Genomic DNA, 27,732 nt, shown 5'->3' on the forward strand with positions numbered 1-27,732 from the left:
CCAAACAGACCCATCTATGCGCTCTACCTTCCTGTCTCATCCAAGAAGGAGATGTCATCATTTAAAAGAGAAAAAAGACATCAAAGAGTAAAGGTATCTGCCTTGATACATTTGACAAAAGACAGTCTAAATTTCACACAGATCTCCACCAGATTACAAATGGATCTGCACGGAGGAGCACAGTTTAGTTACAGTTCAGCCTGTCAGGATATGCAAATGTTCTCTATTTCAGGTCGGTCAAGCAGTTATTTTTCAAAGAATTTTCCAATTTCCATCACTTTTGCAGATTTTACTGTCTACAGCAGTGGTTTTCAACACTCCAAATGCTGCGGTCCTTTAATATAGTTCTTCATCTTGTAGTGACCCCAACCACGCAATTATTCATTGTCACTTCATAACTGTAATTTTGTTACAGTTATGAATCATGATGTAAACACCAGTTATGCAGGATACTTACTCCCAAACAGGTCAAGACCCACAGGCTGAGAACCACTGGTCTATGGGATCTATGGGGTTGGTGTTGTCTTCATTCTGGATATTTTATAATCTGTTCTATTTCATTAAGAGACTTGCTGAAATCTATTAATTATACCAACCGTCAAAAAGGACCCACAGCTTTTAGTTTGCTGTTCTGGATAAACCTGCTTCAACGTGATTGGAGTGTTGCTCTTTCTTCTCTTTCCTTCTACTCAATTACTACTTATGTGCTTGCGTTTTGAAATGAAATCTCTGATAACTGATTTCTAGCATTTCTCGTTAATCAAACACACACAAAAGCCTTCTTAAGTCTTTTGATTATTATTTCCTCTTTGACCAATCAGTACTTAGAGGTCCTTCAAATTTTCACTCATAAAAGCATTTTGTTGTTCTGTTGGTACCGAGTCCAGCTTACTTCCACAGTGGTTACAGAACCTACTTTATGTGGTTGAGTCCTTTGGAGGCCATTGAGATCAGTTAGGCTCAGCAAATGGTTAGTTTGACGAGAATTTTATTTCATAGCTAGCTCTTTTAAATGTTCAGCTTCCCAATACTCATCTTTGCTTCCATTTATTTAGTCATTGCTATTATTTAAGAGTTTATCACATTTATTACCCATAGTTCGGTTTCTTTTGTAGTTTTCTTGGTATCAGTCATATTTTTCTTTTCTTTTTGGAAACTATGTGTTGCTGCACAGCCCAAACTGGCCTTGACCTTGGGATCCTCCTCAGCTTCCTGAGAGCTGAGGTAACAGGCTCGTACCACCACACGTAGCTTGATGTCCTTGATAAGCTTAATTTGATCTAATAACAGGTGCTGTTAACAATAACCTGGAGCACTTATTCCTTTCTCTCCACAGCTAATATTTTTCCTTGGGGATCATATAGAAGGGCATCACTTTTAGACCTTTTTCTGTTGATCCTTGTGAACTGTCTGGAGTATTTACAAAACATACTTCCTAGTTTTTCCAGAACTTAATCTCTTATTTCTACAGAATAAAATGAAAATCTTCAGTCAGTTAACTGCTGCTTAATACAAGCTCACAGACCATCTGACTGCTCCCCTTTCTCCAAGAAATCAGACTCCGCCTCTCCCCATATCCCTCTCCACCATTCCCTTCTCTCTCTTCCTGCATGGTAAATTTATGGCTCTACCTTGTATATGTCCACTGGGATGCAAGTCAGGCCATGATAGATGTGGTATGAAATTTGCTCACCCCCAAACCCTGTTCGTGTCACAACACCACCCACCCTTTTCTGGAACGTCTCTCCTTTCAGAAGGGGCATGCCATGCTCTGCATGGTGATTATCTCTCTTATGTAGTTCCTCTTGGGATTTGAGAAAAAGTCTCTTTCCCTTCAATGCCCCATCTTCCTGCTGACAGTCTGATGCTGTCTCTTCAGATTCTTTCTGATTTCATGGCTACATTATGATGGCCCTTGTGGTTATCAAGTTCTCTCTTAAAATAAGGCTCATTCTGAAAAGTAATTTTGTATTAAAAAGCTATAATTCTTATTGTTTTTGTCACCTCAATTACTTTCTGCATTTTGGGGACAAGCCAATTATGTACATATGATTCTAGCCTGTATTAAAGGAGTTTACAACACCTTTTATGTGCATGTTGCCTAATTTAAATTTGAAAACTAGAAAGTTAGTTTCTTATTTTATATTATCCAGTGTTTTGTTACCAAGCTAAACTCTTTATAAATCCATGTTTCATGTAACTTCACTTGAACAATTTCCCCATTGTAAGTCAATAGATATATATTCAATGTACATGTCACTGAACATAAATTATATAAATTATAAACAGTAATCCTTCATAATGACTCAACAACTTTACAACACTAATTTGTTTTACTTCTCCATGAGTCTGTGTGCTTACACTATGATTAAGTATTTCTCCCATAAAATATGTTTACTGGAATCTGGGGATTTCATCATCCAGTAGAAAAGGAGCTATCCCAGATGCAGGAAGCCCTTCAAGAAGCAAATTACCGCACTTCTAAAAATGACTTAATCTGTGTAATACAATACTGGAAACTTATAAAAACTTTTTTCATTCAATTGTTGTGAGAGACTTACTCAAGCCAAATAATCCTCTCTGTATGCAGCTGTTACACAGAGCGTATGCCGTGCTGAGGAAACAAAGGCAACAAGCGCTGCTCATATGCAACCAGGTGGAGAGCGGGACTAGATTGATTATAGGAAACTGCATTTGTTTTCTTTTGCTGAGCAGTGAGTTGCAAACTTAGAGGCTGTGAAGGACATCGACTCCGTGTCTCACTAGTCATGAGTCCGCGGCCACACCAGGACCTTCTGCCCAGGGTCACACAAAAGGGGGCCACAGGGAGAGATCTACATCCAAGTTCACGCCAGCTCCTGCGGGCTGCCAGCTCCTGCAGGCTGCCAACTGACGTCACCTTTCTTGTCCTCGTGGCTTTGGTTGTGTCCACTTTCAACCTGTGGAAGTGATCAGCATTTTCATGTTCTGGTTCTCAGTCTTATCCCAGCCACTGAGGGAAGGTTTCCGATTTTACCACCAGATGGGCCAATTCTGTTTCTGTTAAATTTGCAGTCGAAGCCCAACTGCCTTTGCCATTTATTGCATTTTCAAAGCCATTAAGATCATCAACAATATTCATTTTGGCGTCCAATTAAAACTATGGAGAATGTGAAGAAGTGATTCTCCATTACAAATGTTGTCTCATACTGACATTTAATGTCTAGAAGGCCACTAAAAACATGACAAACTAAAAGAAAGACTCTGGCAATGTGAGTCATTATTCCCTTTACCAAATCAGAAACTGAGATTTACGGAGGCGTCTTTCCCCCAACCTGAGTGACTCTAGCTGAATCTGAATGAACCCCAGACATGGTTTTTAAACGCAGACAACATCATGAGATTTGGAGGAGAGTAACGCCGGAGAACTACGTGTTTGAAAGGTTCTGATTATCTTCGAAGATCTTCTTTATGAAAACAACCGATTCTAAAACACACTTTCCTCATAGAAGTGTGAGAAGACGAGAACTTCTACTGTATAACTTCTACTTCTTTGTTATACAGTATGGCTTTCAGTTTTGAGCTTTCCAGGGATTCCTGTGTGTGTGAACACATGTGCCTCTGCATCTATATGTGTTTCTGGAGCTTTTCCTTCTGTTTATTTTGTCTTATTCTGAACCGTTTTGTTTTGTCTTGTCTTGTCTTATTTTTATTATTGCTCCTTAGATGCTTGTTTGTTTTCTATTACAGACGGAAAAGGTGTAGATCTGGATGGGAGGAATAGAGGGAGGAACTGGGAGGACAATGAGCAGAGAAAATCACAATCAGAGTTTATTTTCTGAAAAAAAAAAGCCTATTTACAATAAAAATGGGGGGGGGTGGCAGGTTTAACGATTTTAGTAAAAGCTATCAGATTGCAATCTCAAGCAGACAGTGAAAAAAATCTTACGAAAATAAAAAAAGTTTCTGTGCTACAAGGGTTTGCTTGTATAGATTCGGTTCATCAAAAATACAACTAGTCTTTTTACCTAAACAAATTGAGATACCATTCCTAAGTCATAAGGAAAGCTAAAAGCAAAACTGATAGAAACTCAACTGAGGTCTAATTTCAATTTTAGAATTCTAAAATAATGAACTAACTTGATCTTCAAACTGTAAATTGTTATTTTTCTACTTAGAACAGTCCAATAAAACACAAAATATTTCCGAAACTAATGTTAAAACACCTTACATTAGCATGTTAGGCATTTTTAAAAATCTTTTTTGATTTGTTTATACAAATTTAAAAATTATGGAGGACCCAAAGAAAGCTTTTAGTTAGACTATATCTATTAATATTTCCTATACCTAACATTCTGAACCTCAGTAAATGGATATGTTTTGAGGGTTCAATGGCATTTGCCCTGTAAGCATGAGCAACTAAACCACATAGAAGCCAGCATGACTGTAATTCTAGCACTGGGGGAGAGAGAGTCATTTCCAGAGATTCTCCAGCTCATCAGCAAGCCAGCCCAACCCAAACTAGCAGCCTTTCAGTTAGAAAAAGACCTTGACTTGAGGCAACAAAGTAAAGAGTGATGAAATCATATCCTGCTATGGCTTCTGTATGTGCATTCACAAATGTGCAATCTGTGCATCTGAATACAGCATACACCCCCCCCCACACACACACACACAGATACACACAGAAATATTTTCCGATACAGCTTACTATAACATCTAGCCTAGCTGGAACTAATTATGTTTCCCAAGCTGGCCCCAAACCCTCAATCTTTACTCTATGCCTCAGCCTCCCTAGTGCTGAAATTACAGGCATGTATAATCACGCCCAATCATGTTACACATTGCCATACTAAATTGAGTGGTCAATACCTAGTCAAAGCTTAAATTGAAGAATCAATTCTTACTATGTCATTCCATAGACATTCTGAAGTAAAACTGTTTATATATACATATTAATATATCTATGTCTATATAATATGTATATACTGCATGGTAGGAAAGCATTCAGTCTCATTTGATGCCACCACCTTCATTTGTGCACGTCTGGTCTCTATTGTATTGTTTATGCACAGTAGTGTAAATGTTAACACCGAGGAAAGAAAAGGAACACGATGTGTTGGTTTGGAGATTACAGACACCCAAAGAGAGGCCTCTGAAGATTCTAGGGATTCCTCAGGAATATATATATATATATATATATATATATATATATATATATATATAATACATACATATATAGGTTTTCCAAGACAACATTTCTCTGTGTAGCCACGGTTCTCTGTGACTTCACTCTGTATGTAGACCAGGCTGGCCTCTGCCTCTGCCTCTGCCTCTGCCGCCCAAGTACTGGTATTACAGGCAAGCAGTAACATACCTAGCTTGCCGAGGATATACTTTAAAACTGTTTAACAGAAGATTTATAGTGAGTAGGTTCATATCCTCCCGCTACTCAAGATGCGACAGTGACAATTTGACAGACAGTATTATAAAATAAGCACACACAATGAAATAAAAGTAAAGCCTCTAAAAGTTAACCAGAGTAATGCGCAAATTCTCACAAAAAAAGGAAACATTTTTTTAATACAGAGTTCAAATATTTTCTGTCCAAGTAAAATAACTTCTAATTAGATCAGACATAGTTCAGATTGTCAAGCCTTACCTTAGCTCTGGAGGAACTGACATTTTCCATATTTTCAATGCTGCAGATACAGTTTTGAGAAACTTTCCGGCAAGCCACTCTGATATAGTCCCAGAAGCTACGAGGACTTTCATAACCAAACCAGGTTACTTGACCTTCAGGAGATAATTGTAACACAGAATAAATACGCTAGTCCAGAAAAGTCAAAAGGCACGAGCAGTAAAACTCCAAGTAGTGAATGATACTAGAGTGTGCGGTCTGGAGAAATCTTAGAGTCTCACTCGACATTTGCTCGAGTTACTTTTGAAATCCGACATAGTTAATTCTGAATTATTATTCACATGAAATGGAAAGGAACCAGACACTAAAAATATCTCATTGTCTGAGGTTTTCACTGCAGCACAGGAAGCTTTTCCCGAGCTTCCTGGACACTGGGTGAGCACTCCTTTACGTGGGACTAGTTGGATTATAAACCTTTTCTTTGGTGAAGAACAGAAAGTAAATGATGGGTATTTTTTATTCCTCTTTAAAAGGCTGTATTGACTCTACAAGCAATAAAACCAATGAGCATTCCGCATCCACTGGAGAGTCACACTCTTCTACCACACTCTCCTGTCCCCACAAAATCCTCCTTCGAGAGTCATCGCTGGTTGTCACTTAGCCACCGACCTGTGAAAACCTGAGCTATACAACATCCTCATTTTTATGGCACTTTTACTTATCTGCATTCAACCATATCCCTTTAACTTTTTTCTTTTTTTCCCCCTTTTTTTTAATTGAGCTCTACATTTTTCACTGTTCCCTTCCCTCCCTCTCCTCTCCCCCCTTCAAACCTCCCCCAAGGTCCCCATGCTCCCAATTTACTCAGGAGATCTTGTCTTTTTCTACTTCCCATGTAGATCTATGTAAGTCTCTCATAGTGTCCTCACTGTTGTCTAAGTTCTCTGGGATTGTGGTTTGTAGGCTGGTTTTCTTTGCTTTATGTTTAAAAACCACCTATGAGTGAGTACATGTGATAATTCTTTCTGTGTCTGTGTTACCTCACTCAAAATAATGTTTTCTAGCTCCATCCATTTGCCTGAAAAATTCAAGATGTCGTTATTTTTTTCTGCTGTGTAATACTCCATTGTGAAAATGTACCACATTTTCCTTATCCATTCCTCAGTCGAGGGGAATTTAGATTGTTTCCATGTTCTGGCTATGACAAACAAAGTTGCTATGAACATAGTTGAGCACATGTCCTTGTGGCACAATTGAACCTCTTTTGGATATATACCCAAAATTGGTATTACTGGGTCTTGAGGAAGGTTGTTTCCTAATTTTCTGAGAAATCAGCACACTGACATCTAAAGGGGCTGTACCAGCTTGCACTCCCACCAGCAATGCAGAAGTGTTACCTTTTCGCCACAACCTCTCCAGTATAAGTTGTCATCAGTGTTTTTGACCTTGGCCATTCTTACAGGTGTAAGATGGAATCTCAGAGTTGTTTTGATTAGCATTTTTCTGATGATTAAGGATGTTGAGCATTTCCTTAAGTGTCTCTCAGCCATTTTTAGATTACTCTGTTGAGAGTTCTCTGTTTAGGTCTATACTCCATTTTCTTATTGGATTATGTGTTCTTTTGATGACCAATTTCTTGAGTTCTTTGTATATTTTGGAGATCAGACTTCTGTCTGATGTGGGGTTAGTGAAAATCTTTTTCCATTCTGTAGGCTGTCGTTTTGTCTTGTTGACCATGTCCTTGGTTTTACAGAAGCTTCTCAGTTTCAGGAGGTCCCATTTATTAATTGTCTGTGCTGCAGGGGTTATATTTAGGATGTGGTCTTCTGTGCCAATGCATTCAAGTGTACTTCCCACTTTCTCTTCTATAAGGTTCAGTGTGGCTGGCTTTATGTTGAGGTCTTTGATCCATTTGAAGTTGAGTTTTGTGCATGGTTGATAGATATGGCTCTATTTTCATTCTTCTACATGTTGATATGCAGTTATGCCAGCACCATTTGTTAAATATGCTTTCTTTTTTCCATTTGATATTTTTCCTTTTACTGAAAATAGATTTTTTTCTCACATACTATATGCTGATTAGAGTTTCCCCTACCTTCCCTCTCAGTTCTCCTCATCTCCCATCCAGATCTACCTTTGTCTCTCATTAGAAAACAATCAGGCTTCTAAGGAATAATAATAAAATATACTAAGAAAAAACACAAACCAACATATCAGACTAGGACTAGACAAACAAACAGAAGAAAAAGAGCCCAAGAGAAGGCACAAGAAGGCACAAAGTCCTATTCTTTCACACTCAGGAATCCCATAAAAACACTATGCTGGAAGAGGACCTGGTGCAGAGCCGTGCAGGCCCTTTGCACGCTGCCTCAGAGTCTGAGCTCATGCGGGCTTGCTCATGTGAATTTAGAGGGCCTGTTTTCTCTGTTCTCCCTGCCCTCTGGCTCTTACACTGCTTCAGGAAGAAGCTCCTCTATCCAACCTCATCTTTTATATTTGGATAATTACATGGCTGTGTCTGAAAAGACATTCTACTTGGTGTAAATTAATAGTTCTAAATAGGACTCAAGAGTCTCAGGTATATGTGAGCCTCTTTGTATAGTACGGTGTGTTTATTTTTTATTTTAATTAAATATGATTACATTATTTCTCCCCTTTCCTTTCCTCTGCCCAACCCCTTCCAATGCCCCCACTCCTGAAATTAATAACTTCTTTTTATTATTGCTACATACAAATATATAAATGCACACATATATAAATACAATCCATTGAGTTTGTTTAGTGTTACGTGTACACAATTATACACACTTAGTATTCTAAAGTGGAACGTGAGAAACATCTACTTTGGTTACCTGGAAATATGAATCTTACCCAGGAAGTTGTTTAATCTCACTACAGAAACATTTGCTTTTACACTTTAAATACGTGCTTCTTTATTTGGACTGAGGTATTGGTCTGAGCTCTTCCCTGCTCTAGTAATTATTTCTCTACAGGTGTTTTATAAATTGCAGTTTGGAGTCCAATGTCTAAAATATCTGAATAACTCCCAACCATGGCTACTAAATTGGACGGTTTTAAAAACAAACTCATGTCTGACCTTCCTCACTACTGAATAATCAAGATCCCTGGAGGAGGACTCAGGCAACAATCAACTAGCAGAAGTTCTACAACTTGTAACTCAATGTCCAGGACACTTATGATGCCTTTCCCTTTCTTCAATACGCCACGTGTTTTTTTTCTAGCTAGTCCTACTATCAACACACCCTGTTTCACTCACTTTTCTCTGCTTCAGGCAATCAGAACTCTACCTCTGCTTAGTCTATACAAACTCATTCTTACTATATGTCAACAAAAATAAAAAGGTGCCTATAAAGTTTTATTCAAAGGGCTCTAAAATTCAATGTCTCTTTAAAAAATAAAATCTTACTACCAACAAATAAAAATATGCAGGGATATTTATAATCTTCATCCTCCTCTTAGACTTTCCTAATTGCCCTGTTTCCGTCATCTGCTCCCTATACTTGTGTTTAAAAAGCTTCTCTATAATGACTCTGTATGTTTGTCTTTTAGGAACTTTTCATGTCATCAACTTGTTAGCCATCTAAAGTATGACATACAGGGAAGCAAAGAAGGCTGGGGGCTTTTGAGACACGTGGATCTTGAGATCGCTTTCTAGCTATGTGACATTGAACAACTATTTTAACTTCACTCTATGTCTGAGCTCCTCTGTCAATGTAGAGTCATGCTAATACCTACCTGATAGCATTGAGGGTCATACCAGCACATCCTGTATATGTCACAAGTAACACAGAACCTATTTCATATTAAGTACTACATAGATGCTAATATTGCCACTGTTAACCATACACAGTTAAGGGAAGTAAGTTCTTGTATCATAAAGCAAAGTAGAAATGGGATGCAAATTTGAGTCTTTTTTTATTACTTCCTTAGGTTCCAAAGAAGTTTCAAAACAACCTTTCTAAAGTTCCTCAAAATGTTTCTAATCTCAGCCACTTTTCTTTGCCCCCTAGTATTTGAGATCATTTTATGAATTCAGAAGGTACAAGTGTCTAATTTCTCTTAACTGTAGTAACATATGATGCAGAGGGGAAAACGTACAACAATTCGCTTTGTTCTCAATCTCCCTAACAAGGAAGTACGGGAAACAGAAGTTAGAAAAGTAGGCAGAGAAAGGCAATACTGTATTTGACAGGCTGTAGACGGTAACCATGAAGAAAGATGGCGTATAAAGGTCTGTACTGATGCAGAATTTCCTCTGCAAGGAGATATTCAAGAGAAGCACGCTTTGCACAGGGCCTAATTTGTTCTTCAATATGCAGCTATAAACCTTCGTATATGTTCAAGAGTTTCGCATGGCTGGGGAAAATAATGTGCAAACTTTAGAAGAGCCCCGTTGAGAAGAGAAACAAAGACCTAGAAAACCAGAACTAGAATTGCATTCAGCAGCAGAGTGGACACTAAGCCCTACAGATTACTACAATGAACATTCTGCAGGAAATTAAATGACTTGCCTAAAAGAATGAAGATTTCCTGTACAATGAACTGAGAACTTATTCATGGGGTAGCATGTTATTATGATGCGAAAGGCCTTAAATAAAGCTGTGGCATCTTTATAGTAGTTTAACCAACTCAGCACACAAGATAAGCCTGCCTTCCTTCTTTCTCAGCCCAGGTACATGCAACATCTCCAAAGTAAGACTCTGGGTGCAAGACAAGAAACTTCACACGCAGAAGCATCGACTTTAAGAGAAGCTAACTCCCAGCTGGGTAGTGGTGGCACACACCTTTGATTTTAGCATTCAGCAGACAGAGGCGCGTAGAGTCAGTCTGGTATATAAAGAGAGTTCCAGGATAGCCAAGGTTACACAGAGAAACCCTCTCTTGAAAAAGAAAAAAAGAGCAAGAGAAATAGAAGATAAACCCCTTGCTAGAGTCGCAAACAAAGCTCTTACACAAGCTGTCTACATATTCTCAAATTTTATCTAAATAATTTCTGAAGCTACAAAAATAAATTTAACTCTAAGAAACAAGTCCAGTTAGTTCATTGTTATTTAAATATTAAAGATAGACTCTTATTTATTTATTTAGAGATAGGGTTTCTCTGTAGCTTTGGATCCTGTTCTGGAACTAGCTCTTGTAGACCAGGCTTGCCTCGAACTCACATAGATCTGCCTGCTGCTGCCTCCCGAGTACTGGGATTAAAGGTGTGTGCCACCACCACCCAGCCGGAGTTATCTTTTAGAAGTTTTTGATGACTATGTGTATATGTACTTTCAATTATAAGCATAAATATAAAAATATCTGAATATATATAAAACATAACTTAGTCAATTTAATCATCTAAAACAAAATAAAATGTTTCATTAAAAAGCTAATAACTGAATTACTGCTAATATGAATTTTTATTTACTAATTTTGCTGCCTGTCCAAAAATAGTGCCAAGCTTGTGTTTTCCTGTCAGTGGCATCGTTAGCATAAGGTTTAAATACATGACTTGGCTGTATGGCGCATGTCTGTAATCCCAGTCTTATGGATGCTGAGGTGAGAAAACTGAAGAGTCAGAGGCCAGCCTGGACTTCAAAGGTCAAATAAATGTCAGTCCTAAAGAAATAAAACGTAACCCATGTCCATTGTGATTATGGCTATACATACAGCACATAAGACAAAGTAACTGTTTAAAATGATTACATGTGGGAATCCACATTAAGAAAATGAAAATATACTTGCTGTCTATGTTTTATCACTTGTCCTGCTCTAACCTTTGAAAAAATAACTTTCCTAATTAAACATGTGAAAAAATGTTAATTCATATTACAGAGGCTAACGAAACAAAGCTGGGCGGTGGCGGCGCACACCTTTGATCCCAGCACTCAGGAAACAGAGGCAGGCAGATATCTGTGAGTCTGAGGCCAGCCTAGTCTATCAAGTGAGTTCCAGGACAGCCAGGGCTGTTACACAGAGAAACCCTGTCTCAAAAGACAAAAATAAAAACACACACAAAAAAGCAGAGGCTCAACAATCATTTGCATATGGCAGGAAATTTAGTATATTTTCAGTGAGTAAATAAAGCTATTCAATCTAACAGGGAGAAAAGAAACTAAGAAATATGCTCCTGGTAAAGGTGAATGGATGCAGAGCAGTTACTGTTGATAGAACTCATGTATGTTTTGTTGCGTGACTGGGAATTTCATGCCGTTTCCTTGAACCTACAGTTTCCATACCATCAAGTATTATTATACAGCACTTAAGATGTTGAGAAATAATAACCTGACAATTATCACTATGAGTTCTAATAAATATAACTGCACAATATGTACAACTAATAAAACCAGGACTAAAGAAGGAAGCAATGGAAATATACGGAGTCATATGGGAAAGGAAGAATAGACTCATATAAATTAGTCTAAAACAAGATTTTAATTTTAAAAGTTAGAGAAAGACACTTGGACCCTCTGAATTTAAAACTGGAAGTTTTCCACAACCCATGCAATGAACCAGAAAAGATGACTTAACCGACACAGCCCTCTGCAGTACATCAGATGCTCCTCTAGGAAGAACACTAAGCTGCTGCCTGTGGCCTGCGCTACTGGGCTGTTGTAAGTCTTCACAACAAGCAGCAAGGGCGCCCTTTCGCTTGCACCACTCTCTCCAAATGCAAGAACTTAGGCGAGCCTCCACAGTGAGCAGGAGCCCGAATGCATGAGCTCACTTCTCATGTCAGAATTTGTAGGGCTGATTAAGAGAAGCTGTTTGAACTATCTGGCTCAGAAACTTTTGGATTTGTTTTTTGGGGGTGTTTTGGGATTTTTTTGTTGTTGTTGCTGTTATTGTTTCATTTTGATTTTTTCAAACAGGGTTTTTCTTGTGTAGCCCTGGCTGTCCCAAAATCTGTTCTGTAGATTAGGCTGGCCTCAAACTTACAGAGATCTACTTGCCTCTGCCTCCCTAGTGCTGGGATTAAAGACTAACACTACCTGAACTTTTTGAAAAAAATTATTTTTATTTTATTGGTGTTCTGCCTATATGTGAAGGTGTTAGATCCTGACTTTACAAACAGTTGTGTACTGCCATGTGAGTACCGGGAATTAAACACAGGTCCTCTGGAAGAGCAGCCAGTGATCTTAAACACTGAGCCATCTCTCCAGCCCCAAATGTCTTAATCATAATTAACAATCTTATTCTAGACAGAACAAAAGCAAACAGAAGCATACAGGCCAAACAAGAATCCACTAGATTCCTTGCTATCTGTAGACAAGTCTCCAGTGTTTTCATTTGATGAACAGAAAAAGAGAGGCTCACACACAACCAGGTATTTATTTTTCTTCTGGCATCATAGGTGTGACAGACGGAGGAGAATTGGCTCATTGGTTTTCCTGTTGGTTTTGAATTCTCACTGACAGCCCCAAGAAAGAAGGGGGGGAGGACAAGGAAATACTCTGTATCTGGGAATTTCTCACATAACATTTAAATACTTAGTATATCTGGTCTCCTGTAAATAATAAAAAAAATGTTGCCACAATGTCTGTGAGTTCATATGTGGATCAGTCCTATTGTATCTGAAAAAAGCTGTTCCAGTGAGCCATCCATCCATCCATCACCTTTGACTCTTCCTATCACTCTGTTTGCTCTTCTGCACAGATCCCTGGAACTAGAGAGGAGGGTTCAATGAAGACAACTCATTTAGGACTGAGAGTTCCACTCAGTCTCTCACTCTCTGCATTTTGTCCAGTTGTGGGTCTCTGTGGTCCCATCTCTTGAATAAAAGAAGCTTCTCCAATGAGGGTTGAGGAAGGTTCTATAGGTATAGCAGTATGTCATTAGGAGTCATCATATTAATATGTCCCTTTGGCAGATGAACAGTAGGCTTCTCCTAGTGTCATAACCTATCTAGTTTCAGGTTCTTGACCATTTTAGCAATGTTAGGAATGGAGTGCATCTCCTGGAGTAAGCCTTAAATCCATTCAAAAAAGAGGTTGGTTACTTTCATAATATCTGTGCTACTATTGCACCAGTATATTTTGGGAGCAGTTCGCTGTTGAAGGTCATATGGATTATATTTGGGTGATACTGATGATTCCTTTACTCCTCTCACAGTATACAGAGTATCTTCCAGACTATGAGCATTAGTCAGCAGGGGAGAAGCATCTAGCTAGGTACCAGCAGGGATTTCTGTATTTGACTACATAAATAAGTGTTGTCTTTAGCAGTGGGGTTTTAACATCAGGTTGTGAAGGGCAACCAGTAGCCTTAGTAATACCCTGTGAATGAAGTTTGGGGGATTCCATAGGACCCCATAAACCAAAAACTCAGTAGAATTTAATCAATTCCTGACACTGAGAGATTTTTTTTTTTTGGTGGCCTAAGATGTCTAGTTGGGGACATTGTTTCCATTATATGCTGACTTCATTCGGATGTCCTTCATATGTGTATGTATTTCAGAAGCTTCTACAGTAGGTTTTTCAAATAACCTTTAGTGTTAGTTGTCTCTCCCTGTATTCCCTCCTTTATCCTGTTCTCCCATGTCCCTCACTACTTAACTCTCGGATTCTAGTTCCCTTTATCTAATCCCCATAACCTATTTTCCCTTCCATTGGAGATTCTCTCATTCCCCAGGTCCCTTACGAGGTACCTCAACTTTGTGGTTATTCAGATTCTAGCAGACATATGGAAAGCTTAAAAACTAACATCCACATGCAAGAGGAAACATACAATATTTGTCTTTAAGTATGGCTTAGCTCAATCAGGATGATTTTTTCTAGATCCATCAATTTACATGAGAATATCATAATTTAATTTTTCTCAACAGTTCAATAATACCCCACTGTATAAACAAACCCCATTTTCATTACCTAGTCATCAATTGATGGGCATTTAAGCTGTTTTCAATTTTTGGCTACTTAAATGGTGTAGAAATGAACATGGATTAATAAATTATCTCTGTAAAAGGGATCGAATCCTTTGGATATATGCCAAGAAGTAGCAGTATCAGCTATCTTGAGGAAGATCCCCAGTTTCCTGAGGTGTCACCACACTGATTTCCACAGTGGCTGTACAAGTTTGCACTCCCACCAGCAATGACTACTTGTTTCCCATTATCCACATCTTCTCCAGCGTTTGCTGTCATTTGTTTTATTGGTCTTGGAAATTCTGACTGATGTAAGATGAAATCTCAAAGTAGTTTTAATTTACACTTGCCTGATGACTAAGGATGCTGACCATTTAAAAGTTTCTCAACTATTTGTGTTTCATCTTTTGGGAACTCTGCTTCATTCTGTAACCCACTTTTAAATTGGTTAGTCTGTTTTCTTGATGTTCAGGGATTTGAGTTCTTTATATATGTTAGATACTAACTACACACCAGATATATAACTGGTAATGGTCTTTTCATACTCTGTAGGCTGTTACTTTGCTCTCGTGATGGTGTCCTTTGACATAAGAGTTTCTCAGCATCATGAAGTCCCATTTATGATATTGGTCTTAGAGCTTATGCTATCAGTGTCCTGTTCAGAAAGTACTTTCAACGAGTTAAAGCTTATTCCCCAGGTTCTCTTACATCTGGATCTTCAATTCAATTCCACTGGTCAACATGTCTGTCTGTATTCCTGCATTATGATTGTTTTTTTTTAAATTACCATAGCCCTATATTCCACTTGAAATAAGGGAGATTGTTCCATTTCCTGGTGTTTTCTTCAATTTCTTTCTTCAGTGTTTTAAAGTTTCTACCATGCAAGTCTTTCACTTACTCAGAGTTATTCCAAGATTTTGTTGTCGTCGTTGCAATGGTGAAAGGTAATATTTCTGACTTCGTTCTCAGTATGCTTGTCATATACATATACATGTATGTGTATATGAAGGCTACTTATTTTTTGCATGTTATCTTTCTATCTTGCTACTTTGTTAAAAGTGTTTATCAACCTTTAGAAGTTTCCTGGTGATGTTTTTAAGTTCTTTCATGTATGAAATCTTATCAACTGCAAAAAAGATACTTGGACTTCATTTTCTATTTGCAATCCCTTGATTTCTTTCAGCTGCCTTACTGCTGTAGCTAGGATTCCAGGACTATAATTATTAGGTGTGGATAGAGTGCACATCCTAATTTCAGTGGAAATTTTTTGAGTTTTTCTCTACACAAGTTTATGCTGGTTGTAGGTTTGCTCTAAACTGCCTTAATTATGTTGAGGTCTGTCCCCTCTATGCCCAGGATCCCCAGTTTTTTGGTTTTTCAAGACAGGATTTTTCTGTGTAACATTCCTAGCTGTCCTAGGACTTGCTTTGTAGACCAAACTCACTGAGATCCACTGTTTCTGACTCCCGTGTGCTGGAATTACAAGCATGTGCCACCACTGCCTGGCGAGTGTTTTTGTTTCTTTGTTAAATTTTACTTTAATGTCTTGAAGTGTTTTCATTATTCCATGGAACTGTTTGTGTTCTCCCAGATTCATGTCCTATTTAAGGTCCTTGACCACATTCATAATTACAGTTTTGAGATTCTTGTCTTGTGCTTCAACTAAATCGCTCTGTAAGTGTCTACAGCAATAGGGTGGTTGGCTTCTAGAGAAGGCATATTATCTTGGGTGTTCATGTCTGTGTATTTGTGCTAGGACCTAGTATGATGTTTGACATGTTCTTGGTAGATATCTGATCTCATCTTTATTGGTGTTCTGTTTCGCTGTTTGCCATTGTCTATGGGGTCCTTGGTAAAGAGTGTTTCTAGGGTTGGCCAGTCACAAAGGAATAGAGATGTACTACAGAGAAAGGTTGAAAAGAGTGGCGGGAAAGAATAGGGGCTCCCTGGGTCCATATAAAGACGCTCAGTTCTTAGGGGATGAAGATAGGCTGTGAAGACAGGTTTTTCCTGGCAGGCTGCAGCAGGACAACAAACAGGAGAGACTAAAGTAAGGACAGAAAAGATACGGAACATCACCTAACTCAGTCCCAGCCTAGTACAGCTCCTGGGTATCTTTGGTAGAAAGTATTTCTGAGGGTCATCAAGTGTGCCAAAGGAATGGAAATGGGCAGGAAGGAAGCGCTGAGTGGGGTTGCAGAAGAGGGCAGAAGAACCTGGTGGTACACAAAGTGGCAGAGTACCCAGGGGTGAGAGATAGGGTGAGAGCTGACACTGCCATTTAGCCAACAATAAAGCAATGCTAATCTATGTTGCCATTTTCATCATTTCATAGGTTGTGATCTTAAAATGTATATACACAACTTTTCTTCAACTGTTAAAAGGTTGCTTTTAAATGCTATTTATAGGTTGAATGTGATGGCTCATATCTAGATTTAGTATACAAGGGGCTGAAGCAGAGAGACTGAGTTTTAGGAAAGCCTAGGCTATTTAGCAAGTTCAAGGCCAGCATGAATGGTGGAGAAGAAGGCTGTCATAAAAAAAAGCAAGCTGGGCACAGAGGAGCATGTCTTTAATCCTACCCTCTCTAGGCAGAGGCAAGGCCTCTGTGAGTCTGAGGTCAGCCTGGCTTACATACTTAGTGTCAAGCTAGCCAGAACACAAAGTTAGACACTGTGTTCAAAAGATAAAGCAAAATAAAATTATATACACACATATATAATATATTATAACATATATATATATATAATATAACATGCTATGTATTGGTATATTGTTGTGAAGAGAAGTGTTTGTGGACCCAACAATTTAAAAATTGTATTTAAATCATGTAAATGTTCTTAAAAGTTTTAAATAAAAATTTTCTTAGAACGAATAAGTATATAACTTCAATATAGATTAGACTACATAAACAATGACAACTGGATAAATAAATATATAAGACTCAACTGTTACCGGAAATACTTCCCATAAAACTAAAGTATTTGAACTTACGAATAAGAGTATGATCAAAACAATTCTAAATTATAACTGAACACAGTCATTTCAGTTTTATGTAAAGCATCAAGAAAGCTGTAAAAGCAATTCAACAATTTAAAGTATAGTATAAATGCAAGCACAGCAGACATTTCAAACGCTAACTACCCCATCACAGTGTCAAAAGAATCGGGTTATAGATTACAATGGGAACTTAGCACTAGTCCTCTGGTAGAGGACTTGTAGTTGGCTTCTATTTTTAAGAGAAATAGGTAACAATACCACAAATTTACCAATAATTTAAGACAAATACCTCACTCAGATTAGAAAGCAAGAAAACTATAGAATTCAGATTAGGACACCCTGTGAACAGTCTCCTACATTTTATAATCTTCTGTTTTACAAAATAAGATATGTTTATTATAAGAGGAACTATCAGAGCAATAAAGTAACCAAAATTGTTACTAAGTTTATATAATAAAATTTACAAGGAAATAAAATGTAAATTCTTTGATGATTTATAAAACTGCAAAATACTTTATGCAAGTAACTTCAAACGTTCAATTCCTTTGGTGAAAACTCAAAAAGCTACAAATAAATAAAAATAAACACAAAGTACTATTAGAGACCATCAATAAATGATAAGTACCCCCATATGTGATAGAATACATCTCTTCTTTGAATTCTATGATTTCTTGGGATTTTAAAAGTGATATTACTATACAATATTCTAGAAAATATAAATATAAAAAATAAATATTCCTGAAAATTTCTCTTCAAATAAGTAAATTTTAAATCCACAGATTAAAATGACTCAGTGACCTAGTTGTTAAATATGAAGGCAATTTAACTCTATCTCTTAACAAACACAAATATTTGAGACAAAGATTTTGCTTTTTGCCTCCTCCAGGCCCCAAATATAGTGCTATTAGTACTACAACAGTCACAGGATCCAAACAAAAGCAAGCCCCTTACACACAGGGGTTCTGTTTTAGAATTTTAGACTGTCAATGCTATATAAATATTTATTCTCCATGAAATAAAAAGTTAAACATTAACAATAACAATGAAATGAGATATCAGAAAATAGCAATCACATACGTTACTGTTGATAAAAAGCCTTTTTGGTAGGTAATTTGGCAAGATATAAAATTAAAATTTTATAAACACTTTGTTTTCAAATACCACAATTCCAACAATTCATTAGTGACTGTCATTAGGAAATAACATTGAAGAAATTAAAGTACTGTGCAAAAATAGATTTCACTGACACATAGTATGCCCGGAAAGGAAATTCTCAGAAGAAATCAACTGCTGATAATTCACACAGTAAATATTATGTACTTGTCAAGAATAAAATAAAATGACAATAATATTCACAAGAATTGAAAACCTGCAGAACCAAGAACTTGTACGTGGATACATCTAACAGCATAATTTACAACAACAAAAATACATAAACAATGCAGATGTCCATTAACTAATGAATGGATATATAAAAATCCACATAATATATTATATGGATATAAAGGGAGTATATCGATATAATAGACCATCATCTAATCACAAAAAAGAATGTAAGCCTGATATACAATAACCTGGTTTGAAAACACTGCTGTCAAAGAAAGCACACACAAAACCAAGTACAAAGAACACATACTTCATGAAACGTCCAGAATAAATAAATTAATAAATACACTGGCATAGATGGCAGTTTAATGGAGGAAGGTGGAGAAGACAGGTAACAACGTAATTAGTGGATAGGAGCCGTTTCTAGGGCTGATAAAAGGGTTCTGGAAGTGACATCAGTGATACCTCCATAACTGCAAAGATGTCAAAATCCAATGACAAGTAGACTTTCATTGGAACAGTGTATTTATGTCGTGAACTACGGTGATAAATACACAACACTGTAATTTATGTTTGCTAAGTCTTAACATGTTCATATTATTACAGCTTTATATTTGAATGATGCACCTTGTTTATGAATGGTAGGGGGAAAAAAAAGGCAAAAGAGAAACTGGCACCACCAAAGGAAACACAGAAAAAGGCTAAGACTCATGATCTTTTGTCCTTTTTCCCTCGTACTTTTCCTTCTACTTTTAACAGAATTTTTTTTTAAAAAAAATTCATGCATCCATATGATAGTAACGGAGTGACATTTCACTGTCAAGAGTCAGCCCAACAGGCATCAGAAAAACAAGGAATGCTGACAGCTACACACTGAATAAAGGAAGCACAGGAATATAACGGGTACTCAAAATAGTATGTTAAAAGCACAGAAACTTAGTGACATCTTTTCCAGTGACTGACCTTTTTCTCTACAGTTGGCTTAGAATCTACAAGTTTCTACTTTCAGAATCTACAGTTAAACAACTAAACCTTACGTTTACTAAGACACATCAATAGTTATTTTTGTAAGATTTTTGTTAAGATATAAGACAGTAAATCAAATTTTCCACAGAACATAGAACCCTATCTTCAGAAATTATTTAGAGCAGACAGGGTTCCCTGCCCTGTGGAAAGTCGAAGGTCCTCCCCCCTCCGTCCATGTCTAGGAAGGTGAACATCCAAACTGGCTAGGCTCCCACAAAGCCAGAACATGAAGTAGGATCAAAACCCCGTGCCATTGTCCTTGGCTTCTCATCAGCCCTCATTGTCCGCCATGTTCAGAGAGTCCGGTTTTATCCCATGCTTTTCCAGTCATAGTCCAGCTGGCCTTGGTGAGCTCCCAATAGATCAGCCCCACTGTCTCAGTGGGTGGGAGCACTGGACTGAGCTCCCAAGGTCCCAATGAGGAGCGGAAGGAGGGAGAAGATGAGCAAGTCAGGACCACGAGGGGCAAACCCACCTACTGAGACTTTCTTAAATTTCCAAGCACTTAACTTAAAAGGGCATTTCTCAGAGTGACCTTGTCCATTGTCTAAACACTAAATTCTGGCAATCGGGGCAGTTTCTTATCTCTGGTATCTTGTTTTTGCCTGAGTCTAAGGGCTCTTACTGGATGACGTGTTCATATTACTACAGAAACAATTCAAGTCTCACTTTGTGTGCAAACCAGGAGTCAAAAGTTGGAAAGCTGTCAGAAATGAACAAAGAAAACTCAAAAGCCAAATGGACAGGTTTATCTTTACCTATTGTTTCTAAGAGTGTTTATACTCACTTCAAAAGATGGCCTCATAGGGAGGTGACTATTTACCAGCTAAGACAGGAAGCGCTTTGAGGTTGAAGCCAAAGCTTAGGTATCAGAACAGTTCAGTTAGTAGGATTACAGAAATCACAGGCGTTTTAGCTCTTTCTAAATGTCTGAATTCAAATGGTATTTGTGGGAGGGGGTGGGATTATTATATCTGCAGTAACTGTTGAGTTTACAAATTTTCACTGAATACCCGTCAATGTAACAGATGTTTGGAATATATCAACAGTGAGACAAAGTTTTAGACCTGGAAGAGAAGAACAAATAAGAATGAGTAAATTGTGCAATATGTTAATAGACTTGAAAATAATGCAGAGAAAAAAGATGTCAGGAGTGTGGGTTGATGGTAAGAGATGGAAAGATGATTCATACTTTTAAGCATTGTGAATGGAGTAGACTTCACTGGGGAGTTTTTAATTGTGGAGTAGAGCATTCACATAGAAGAAGAGGGCCTCTAGGAAGCCAGGCAATGACTGTCTGGTGGAAAGTACCTGGTACAGCCAGAAAGGTAGAAAGGCTAAGGACAGTGTGGTAACTTCCGGATGAAGAAAAGATTAACTGTACACAGAGAAACTGAGAAAATATTCAGGATCACTGCAAAATTCTCAACTGGATGTGAGTCCTTAGGTCCAATGTTGGTAAGAACAATGAGCAGATTAATTCAGAAGAAATGACACGACATCTTGAGTTTTTCTTTAATATATGGTATGCCAGCACTATTTTATAGCTCTTTAGAATAAATTCATTATTCCTATACATTTGTATCAAATTTGGGAAACACAGGAGACACACACTATAAACAAAAGACACATACCAACTCCATCACCCGAAAACCCTTCAGCATCAAAGTGCTAACCTGTAACCATCAATCACATTTTAGACAGTACAGTCGAGCCTTTTCCAAAATGTCATATAAATGGATCATACACTATCCAAATTGTCATAACTTTGCTTCACATATTTACCATAATTCATTTGATATTCATACATGTTGTAAGTAGATATATGTTTTCGATTACTGAGTTTTTTCATTGAGCATGATAACTAGCCATTTATCACATTGAAGATATCTGAGTTGCTTCTGGTTTCTGACAAGTATAAATAAAGCTGCTCTAAATAGATTTTGCAAGAACATAGGTTTTCAAGTCTCTTGAGTAAAGGCCCAGGATTTCTGGGAAATAAAATTCTATTTATCTTTATAAAAGACTCAGAAGTGCCCATAAAGAAGCTGTGTGGCATTTTCTGCTGTCAGCAATGTATATCAGCTCTAGCTCCTCCCCATGCATCTAGCAGTTTGCAAAGTGCACAGAGGAGGCGTGCTGCGGTTTGCCAAATGGAAGGTAGAAAATCCAAAGCTGGGAGGGAATCCTAGCTGCTTCAGGATTCTCTGTGGAGCCCTGTGGGTTTATCGGTACTCTGACCCGGTCTTCACTGTCAAACTTCACTTTTCCACATCACAAAATATCTTGAGCAAGAGAGAGCTGTAAGCTCGGCCCTGAGGCCTCGAACAGTCTCAGAAAGGAGTGAGACATGGGTACCAACAAAACAACAGCTCTATCTTGGTAGCCGTGCTCTAACAGTCAGAGCGCTCCTGTGCGGTTAGACATGTGTGGGACTGCTAACAGGTGTTCACCCTACAGCCAAATCTAAGGTGCCGGGACATTTCCCACACATGCTCTAAGAAGTCAGATTCAGTATGCTCTGCGTCAAATCGTGGTTTCAACACCCTCACTGCACACTTTTCTAGTGGATCGAGAGAATAATTCCCCTAAAGGGAGATACAGCCTACCATGTCCCCATGTATACACCATCCACTCTAATAACATTCATGAAATTTTTATTAGAATCTACAATTCTTAGTGAATCACTGTGTCATAGGCGTTTGTTTTCTCTGTAGCGCTTGCTTTCCTAAACAGACTTCTGCTTAAAGCCTGTGAATCCCGAGGCACCCTCAGAACAAAAGTTTCCTTGTTTGTTTTCTAAACATGATCTCTCTACATAACCCTGGCTGTCCTAGAACTCACTGTGTAGTCCAGGCTGGCCTTGAACTCGTAGAGATCCATCTGCCTCTGCTTCCCAAGTGTTGGGATTAAAAGTGTGCCACCACTGCCCAGCTTGCCTTGCTGTCTTAACTAACTTTTTCTTTGTGAGACAAAAGGGCTTTCTTGGGATTTTATGATGACTGTTGTTATTGCTTTAAAATACACTATATTTTATCACTTCTTGTTTACAGCTTGTAATTTTGTTCTTGACATTATACGTATATTAATTTTGTTTGAGTTTTAAACCTTTTTCACTTTATACTATTTGAGATAGATAGACAGACAGGTGATAGATGGATGGATGGATGGACGGATGGAGGGATGGAAGATGGGATAGTAGATTAACAGCTAGCTATGGATCTAAACTCATTTGTTCTTCTGTATAGCCCTTGCTGGTCTGGAATTCACTCTGTAGACCAGACTGGCCTTGAACTCACAGAGATCTGCCTGCCTCTGTCTCCCAAATACTGGGATTAAAAGGTTTCTCATGGATATTCATTGTTCTAGCATTATCTGTTAACTTCTCAATTGAATGGTCTGCACAGGCAAAAACAAAACAAAAAAGTTAAGATTTTTATTGGGTTTATTTATGAATTTTCTATTCCATTAATTTGACATGTGTGCAAGATTTTATTGGCACACTGATTGCTGTTATCATGATACTAAATTTTGAAATCAGATAGACTGAATCTCTGATTTTAACTTTCCCTTGTAAAACCACTTGACCTATTCTAATTACTTTGCCTGGTCATATAAATCTTAGAATCACTTTGTCTACAAAATAAAAACAAAAAAACAAACACATTTCCCAAACTGGTATTACATTGAATCTATAGATCAAAAGGAAAAGAACTGTTATCTTATATAGCTTTCTGAACTATAATGAAGAATTGTCTATCAACAAAGTTAGTATGTTAGGGCTGATTAAGTCATTTGTGAATTTCTGCTGGCCTTGAAAGAAGTCTTTTATTTTACACAACTATTCTGTGGAAACTTTTTTAAAAAATGCAAGTGAACATTGAATTTCATCAAATATTTTTAATGAGTCTTTTCATATGATCCTGTGTTTTCATTCCTTGAAATTTTACATATGTATTAAATAAATATAAAATAAAATGACACTTTCAACCATGAAATGTATCTTGAATTCAAACTGGTATTAATAGTGAAAACCCAGATTCAGATACAGGGGTTAATGCTAAAGATTAGAGAAACAAAGCACCAGCCAGTAGAGATCTTTTACCTCTACCAATGCTCAGATTGAAGGGGCGATCCTGTCCTCAGACTGCATCTCCAGACTCCATCTATCTCCACCAAACCTCAGACTGCACGGATTCTGTCTCCTCCTGCCTTAGATTCCTCTCTGCCCAGCCTTATCACTCCTGTCTCCACCTCCCTAGTGCAGGGATTAAAGGTGTGGGATCCCAAGTGTTGGAATCACCTTTGTGTGAGCTCTGTTTCTCTTTTAGACAGATTACCTTTTATGTAGCCCAGGGTGGCCTTGAACTAATGGAGATCCCTCTACCTCTGTCTCTTAAGTGCTGGGATTAAAAGTATGTGCCTCCACTCTCTGGCTTCTGTGGCTAACTAGTGGCTTAGCTCTTCACTCTGATCAGGTAAGCTTTATTTGTTAAGATACAAATAAATTATCACTACAATGAAACATTCTTCTACAGTATCATCTGTTCATATTTTATTAAGGATTCTAGTGTCTATGATCATGAAGGATCCATATATATTAAAGAATTTTACTATTCTTAATTATGTGCATGTATTTACGTGTGTGAGTACTGCTGCTCACAAAGCCCAGAAGAGGGTGTTGGACACTTTGCAGTATTTGTCTTTATGTAACTACATTACTTTACTCAGTAGTTACATGTTCTCTAGGTTTACCAATATCGTTGCTAATGACAGGATTTCCTACTTCTTTAAAGTTGAATGGTATTCCATTAAATACAAAGAATACAATTTCTTTATCCATTTATCAGTAAGAAGATACTTAAGTTGATCGTATACCTTGGAAAGGTTCTTAACCTTTCTAACACTGTTAACACTTCAGTAAAGTTTCTCATGTTGTGGGGATCCCAATCATAAAATTATTCTTGCTGCTACTTCATTGCTACAGTTATGAATCATAATGTAAATATCGAATATACAGGCTATCTATATGAGACCCCTATGTAACGGCCATTCAACCCAAATGGGCTTGCAACCCACAGGCTGAGAACCACTGGTATTTAAACTTGACAGAATCTGTAGTTTGGGGTGGTATGTATAGGTTAATAATCTTTAATACTCTAATCCATAAACATAGGATATAGTTTCCGTTTACAATAAGGTGCCATGCAACAAGGTTTCAGTCAACCATGGACCTCACATCACAGGCAAGTCCCATAGGTTATACTGGCTAGTGATGTAGTCCCCTCAATTTGTGGAAGTATGCTTTATGATTTATATAGTGGCAAGGCTGACTAACAATGCATTTCTTAGAACACAATTCCATTATATAGTAATGTATGACAATATCTGCAATTTTATAGCCATCCTGTCTATTTCTGAAGTAGGTGAGAAGGTAAATAAAACTGTATGTGGTACCTTGAACCGTAAATGTGCTCCATCATCTCAGGTATTTGAATACTTGGTACCCAGTTGCTGGCCTTGTTTGGAAGGTGTGACCTTGCTGGAAGACATTCACCACTAGGACAGGCTCTGAGAACTTAAGGTCTCACACTCTTCCTGTTTTTTCTCTCTGCTTTCTGCTTGTGGTTCCAGATGTGAACCTTCAGCTGAGATGGACTCATCCCTCTGGAGTCACAAGCCCAAACAAATCCTTCATTTTCTAAATTGTTTCCAGTATATGGTGTTTTATAGAACAGAAATATAATCAATAAAAAATAACAAAGATACTGCATTTACCACTAAGAAACTTCATCTCATTCAGATTAATTCAGTGACATAAAACATAAAGTAAGTAGTATTTTAAAAAGCCTTGGGATTGTACTTTGGTTTTAATTTGAATATGAACCACATATGTGGTGTGGGAAATTTTAAACGTTAGTAGAATCGTAAGTTAAGAGTACTACAGGCTTTAGAGTATTGGAGTCACTTTACACAGTCTCAAGGGCTAGACTCTAAGAGAAAAGTAAGAAACCAGCGATGTACAGGAAGAAAAACAATCCTCTAGTAGCTCCAAAGACTCAAGGGACTACAGACAGCCGTCTACCAGAGGTGACAAGAAGAGAGCCCGAGAGAAGTGTTTTATAATACTAATCTTGTAAGAGTTATTAAGATCACATTTGAAAAATTAGCAGAAAGAGTCAAAGTACACAAATTTATTGACCTGGCATACATAAGAATTTTCTTTTTTAATTTTTAAAATTGTATTTATTTGTGTGTGGAGGGGGGATGTGTGGAAGACATGCTTGGTTGCAAACACTTTTGCCTCCTGAACCATCTTGCTGACTCATAAACAAAAGAATTTTCTAACTACCTAAACTATCCCAAACTTTGATGACCTGCCTTACTAGTTCCCAGAGACCAGATGTGTTCAAACAAAAGTCTATAAATCTACCACTTAGAAATACTACTGAGTGGGCTGGCTGTGGTGGTGCACACCTTTAATCCAGCACTTGGGAGGCAGAGGTCGACTGAGTTTTGTAAGTTCAGAGTCCACCTTGGTCAATAAAGTGAGAACAGCAGGGCTACATAGAAAGTTCCTGTTGAAAGAAAGAGAGAAAGAGGGAAGGAAGAAGGAAGGAAGGAAGGAAGGAAGGAAGGAAGGAAGGAAGACGGACAGATGGACGGAAGGACTGCTAAGCGCACTTCTTCATTAGACTACAAAGGACTGGTACTTCTCAGCCTATGGTGCCCTGTCCTGACTGAGGCAGTGCTATGGAAACCCATGGTGAGGATGCCCTCAGTGCTGAGAAGGCTGAAAAGCTGGACTTGAGCAGAACACTCATGCGTGCAGCTCTTCTGCAGTAGTTTTTATTCAAAGACACAAACCAGATGAGGAAGTGTCTTACTACAGAGCTCAGGCTGGCCTCAATCTCACAGTCTCAGTTTCTAAAGTGCTGGGATTACAGAGAGGGGCTGCTCTGCTCGACTTCTTTAAAGTGACTACAGTTTAAATACTATGGAGAGGAAGAGACAGAACTAAGGTCTCCTACTATTTTTAATATCCCGTGATGAATTCTCCCTTCTCAACTATATTCTAGAGAAAACAAAACCATCATTTGATCAAGGGATTAGTGCAAATAATACTCAAGACAGATTTTTAAAAGCCTCCTTTTTTCCAATTATGAGACTTTTTAAATGAATTAAAAGTAGATAATTCTGTCAGCTCTTCATTTTACCTGTGGCAGCAAGCCTACACTATGTTTGAGGGAAATATTTACCTTTCTCTAGAGAAAATTTAATATATAAGCCAAATATTCTTCATTTCAAAGACAAGTAGTAGCTTGATAAAAAAATAAATCTTATAATCTGATACAATAAGATCCTTTTCATTTGCACTTACATAAAAAATTATGTCTAGTGGTGGTGGCACACGTCTTTAATCCCAGCACTTGGGAGGCAGAGGCAGGCGGATCTCTGTGAGTTTAAGGCCAACCTGCTGCAAAGAGCAACTTCCAGGATAGGCTTCAAACCTACACAGAGACATCCTGTCTTGAAAACCAAAACAAAACAAAAATTAGGAGTTTTAATTAAAATAAAACTAAAATTTAAGTAAATATTTACAGTGTACAATTAAATACAAAACCTCTCAAAATATAAATTATATTACATTATTATAAATAGGAAAACAAAATTTCTAGGTACTTGAGGCTTTCAAATATTTCTCAAAAATCATCTCATGATCCATATCTATTAACAACCACAAAGTTGATTTATATTAACACTTTAAAAGTATGCGGTGAATTACTGATCTCATTCAACTTAAACCTGCAATACTTTATTATGTCCACGGGGTTTTGTTTTTGAGTTTTGTGGAGCTGGAGACTGAAGTTGGGCCCTGTACCTGCTCATACAG

The 27,732-nt window shown here is 37.7% G+C and overlaps 1 protein-coding gene across 2 annotated transcripts in view; it reads right to left on the minus strand.

Annotated features, from left to right (window-relative positions):
• LOC121459019 (RUN domain-containing protein 3B) overlaps positions 1-27,732 on the minus strand; it is a 153,656-nt gene that overhangs the window by 103,899 nt on the left and 22,025 nt on the right. For both annotated transcript variants that reach the window (XM_041668506.1, XM_041668505.1), the window contains exon 3: positions 5,642-5,775. In XM_041668506.1, the coding sequence (XP_041524440.1) occupies positions 5,642-5,775 (134 nt within the window). The remainder of the gene's footprint in view (positions 1-5,641; positions 5,776-27,732) is intronic.

Source organism: Microtus oregoni, unplaced genomic scaffold (assembly GCF_018167655.1).
Source record: "Microtus oregoni isolate MIOR12 unplaced genomic scaffold, Mior012 000018F_ref0000195, whole genome shotgun sequence".
Taxonomy (NCBI): domain Eukaryota; kingdom Metazoa; phylum Chordata; class Mammalia; order Rodentia; family Cricetidae; genus Microtus; species Microtus oregoni.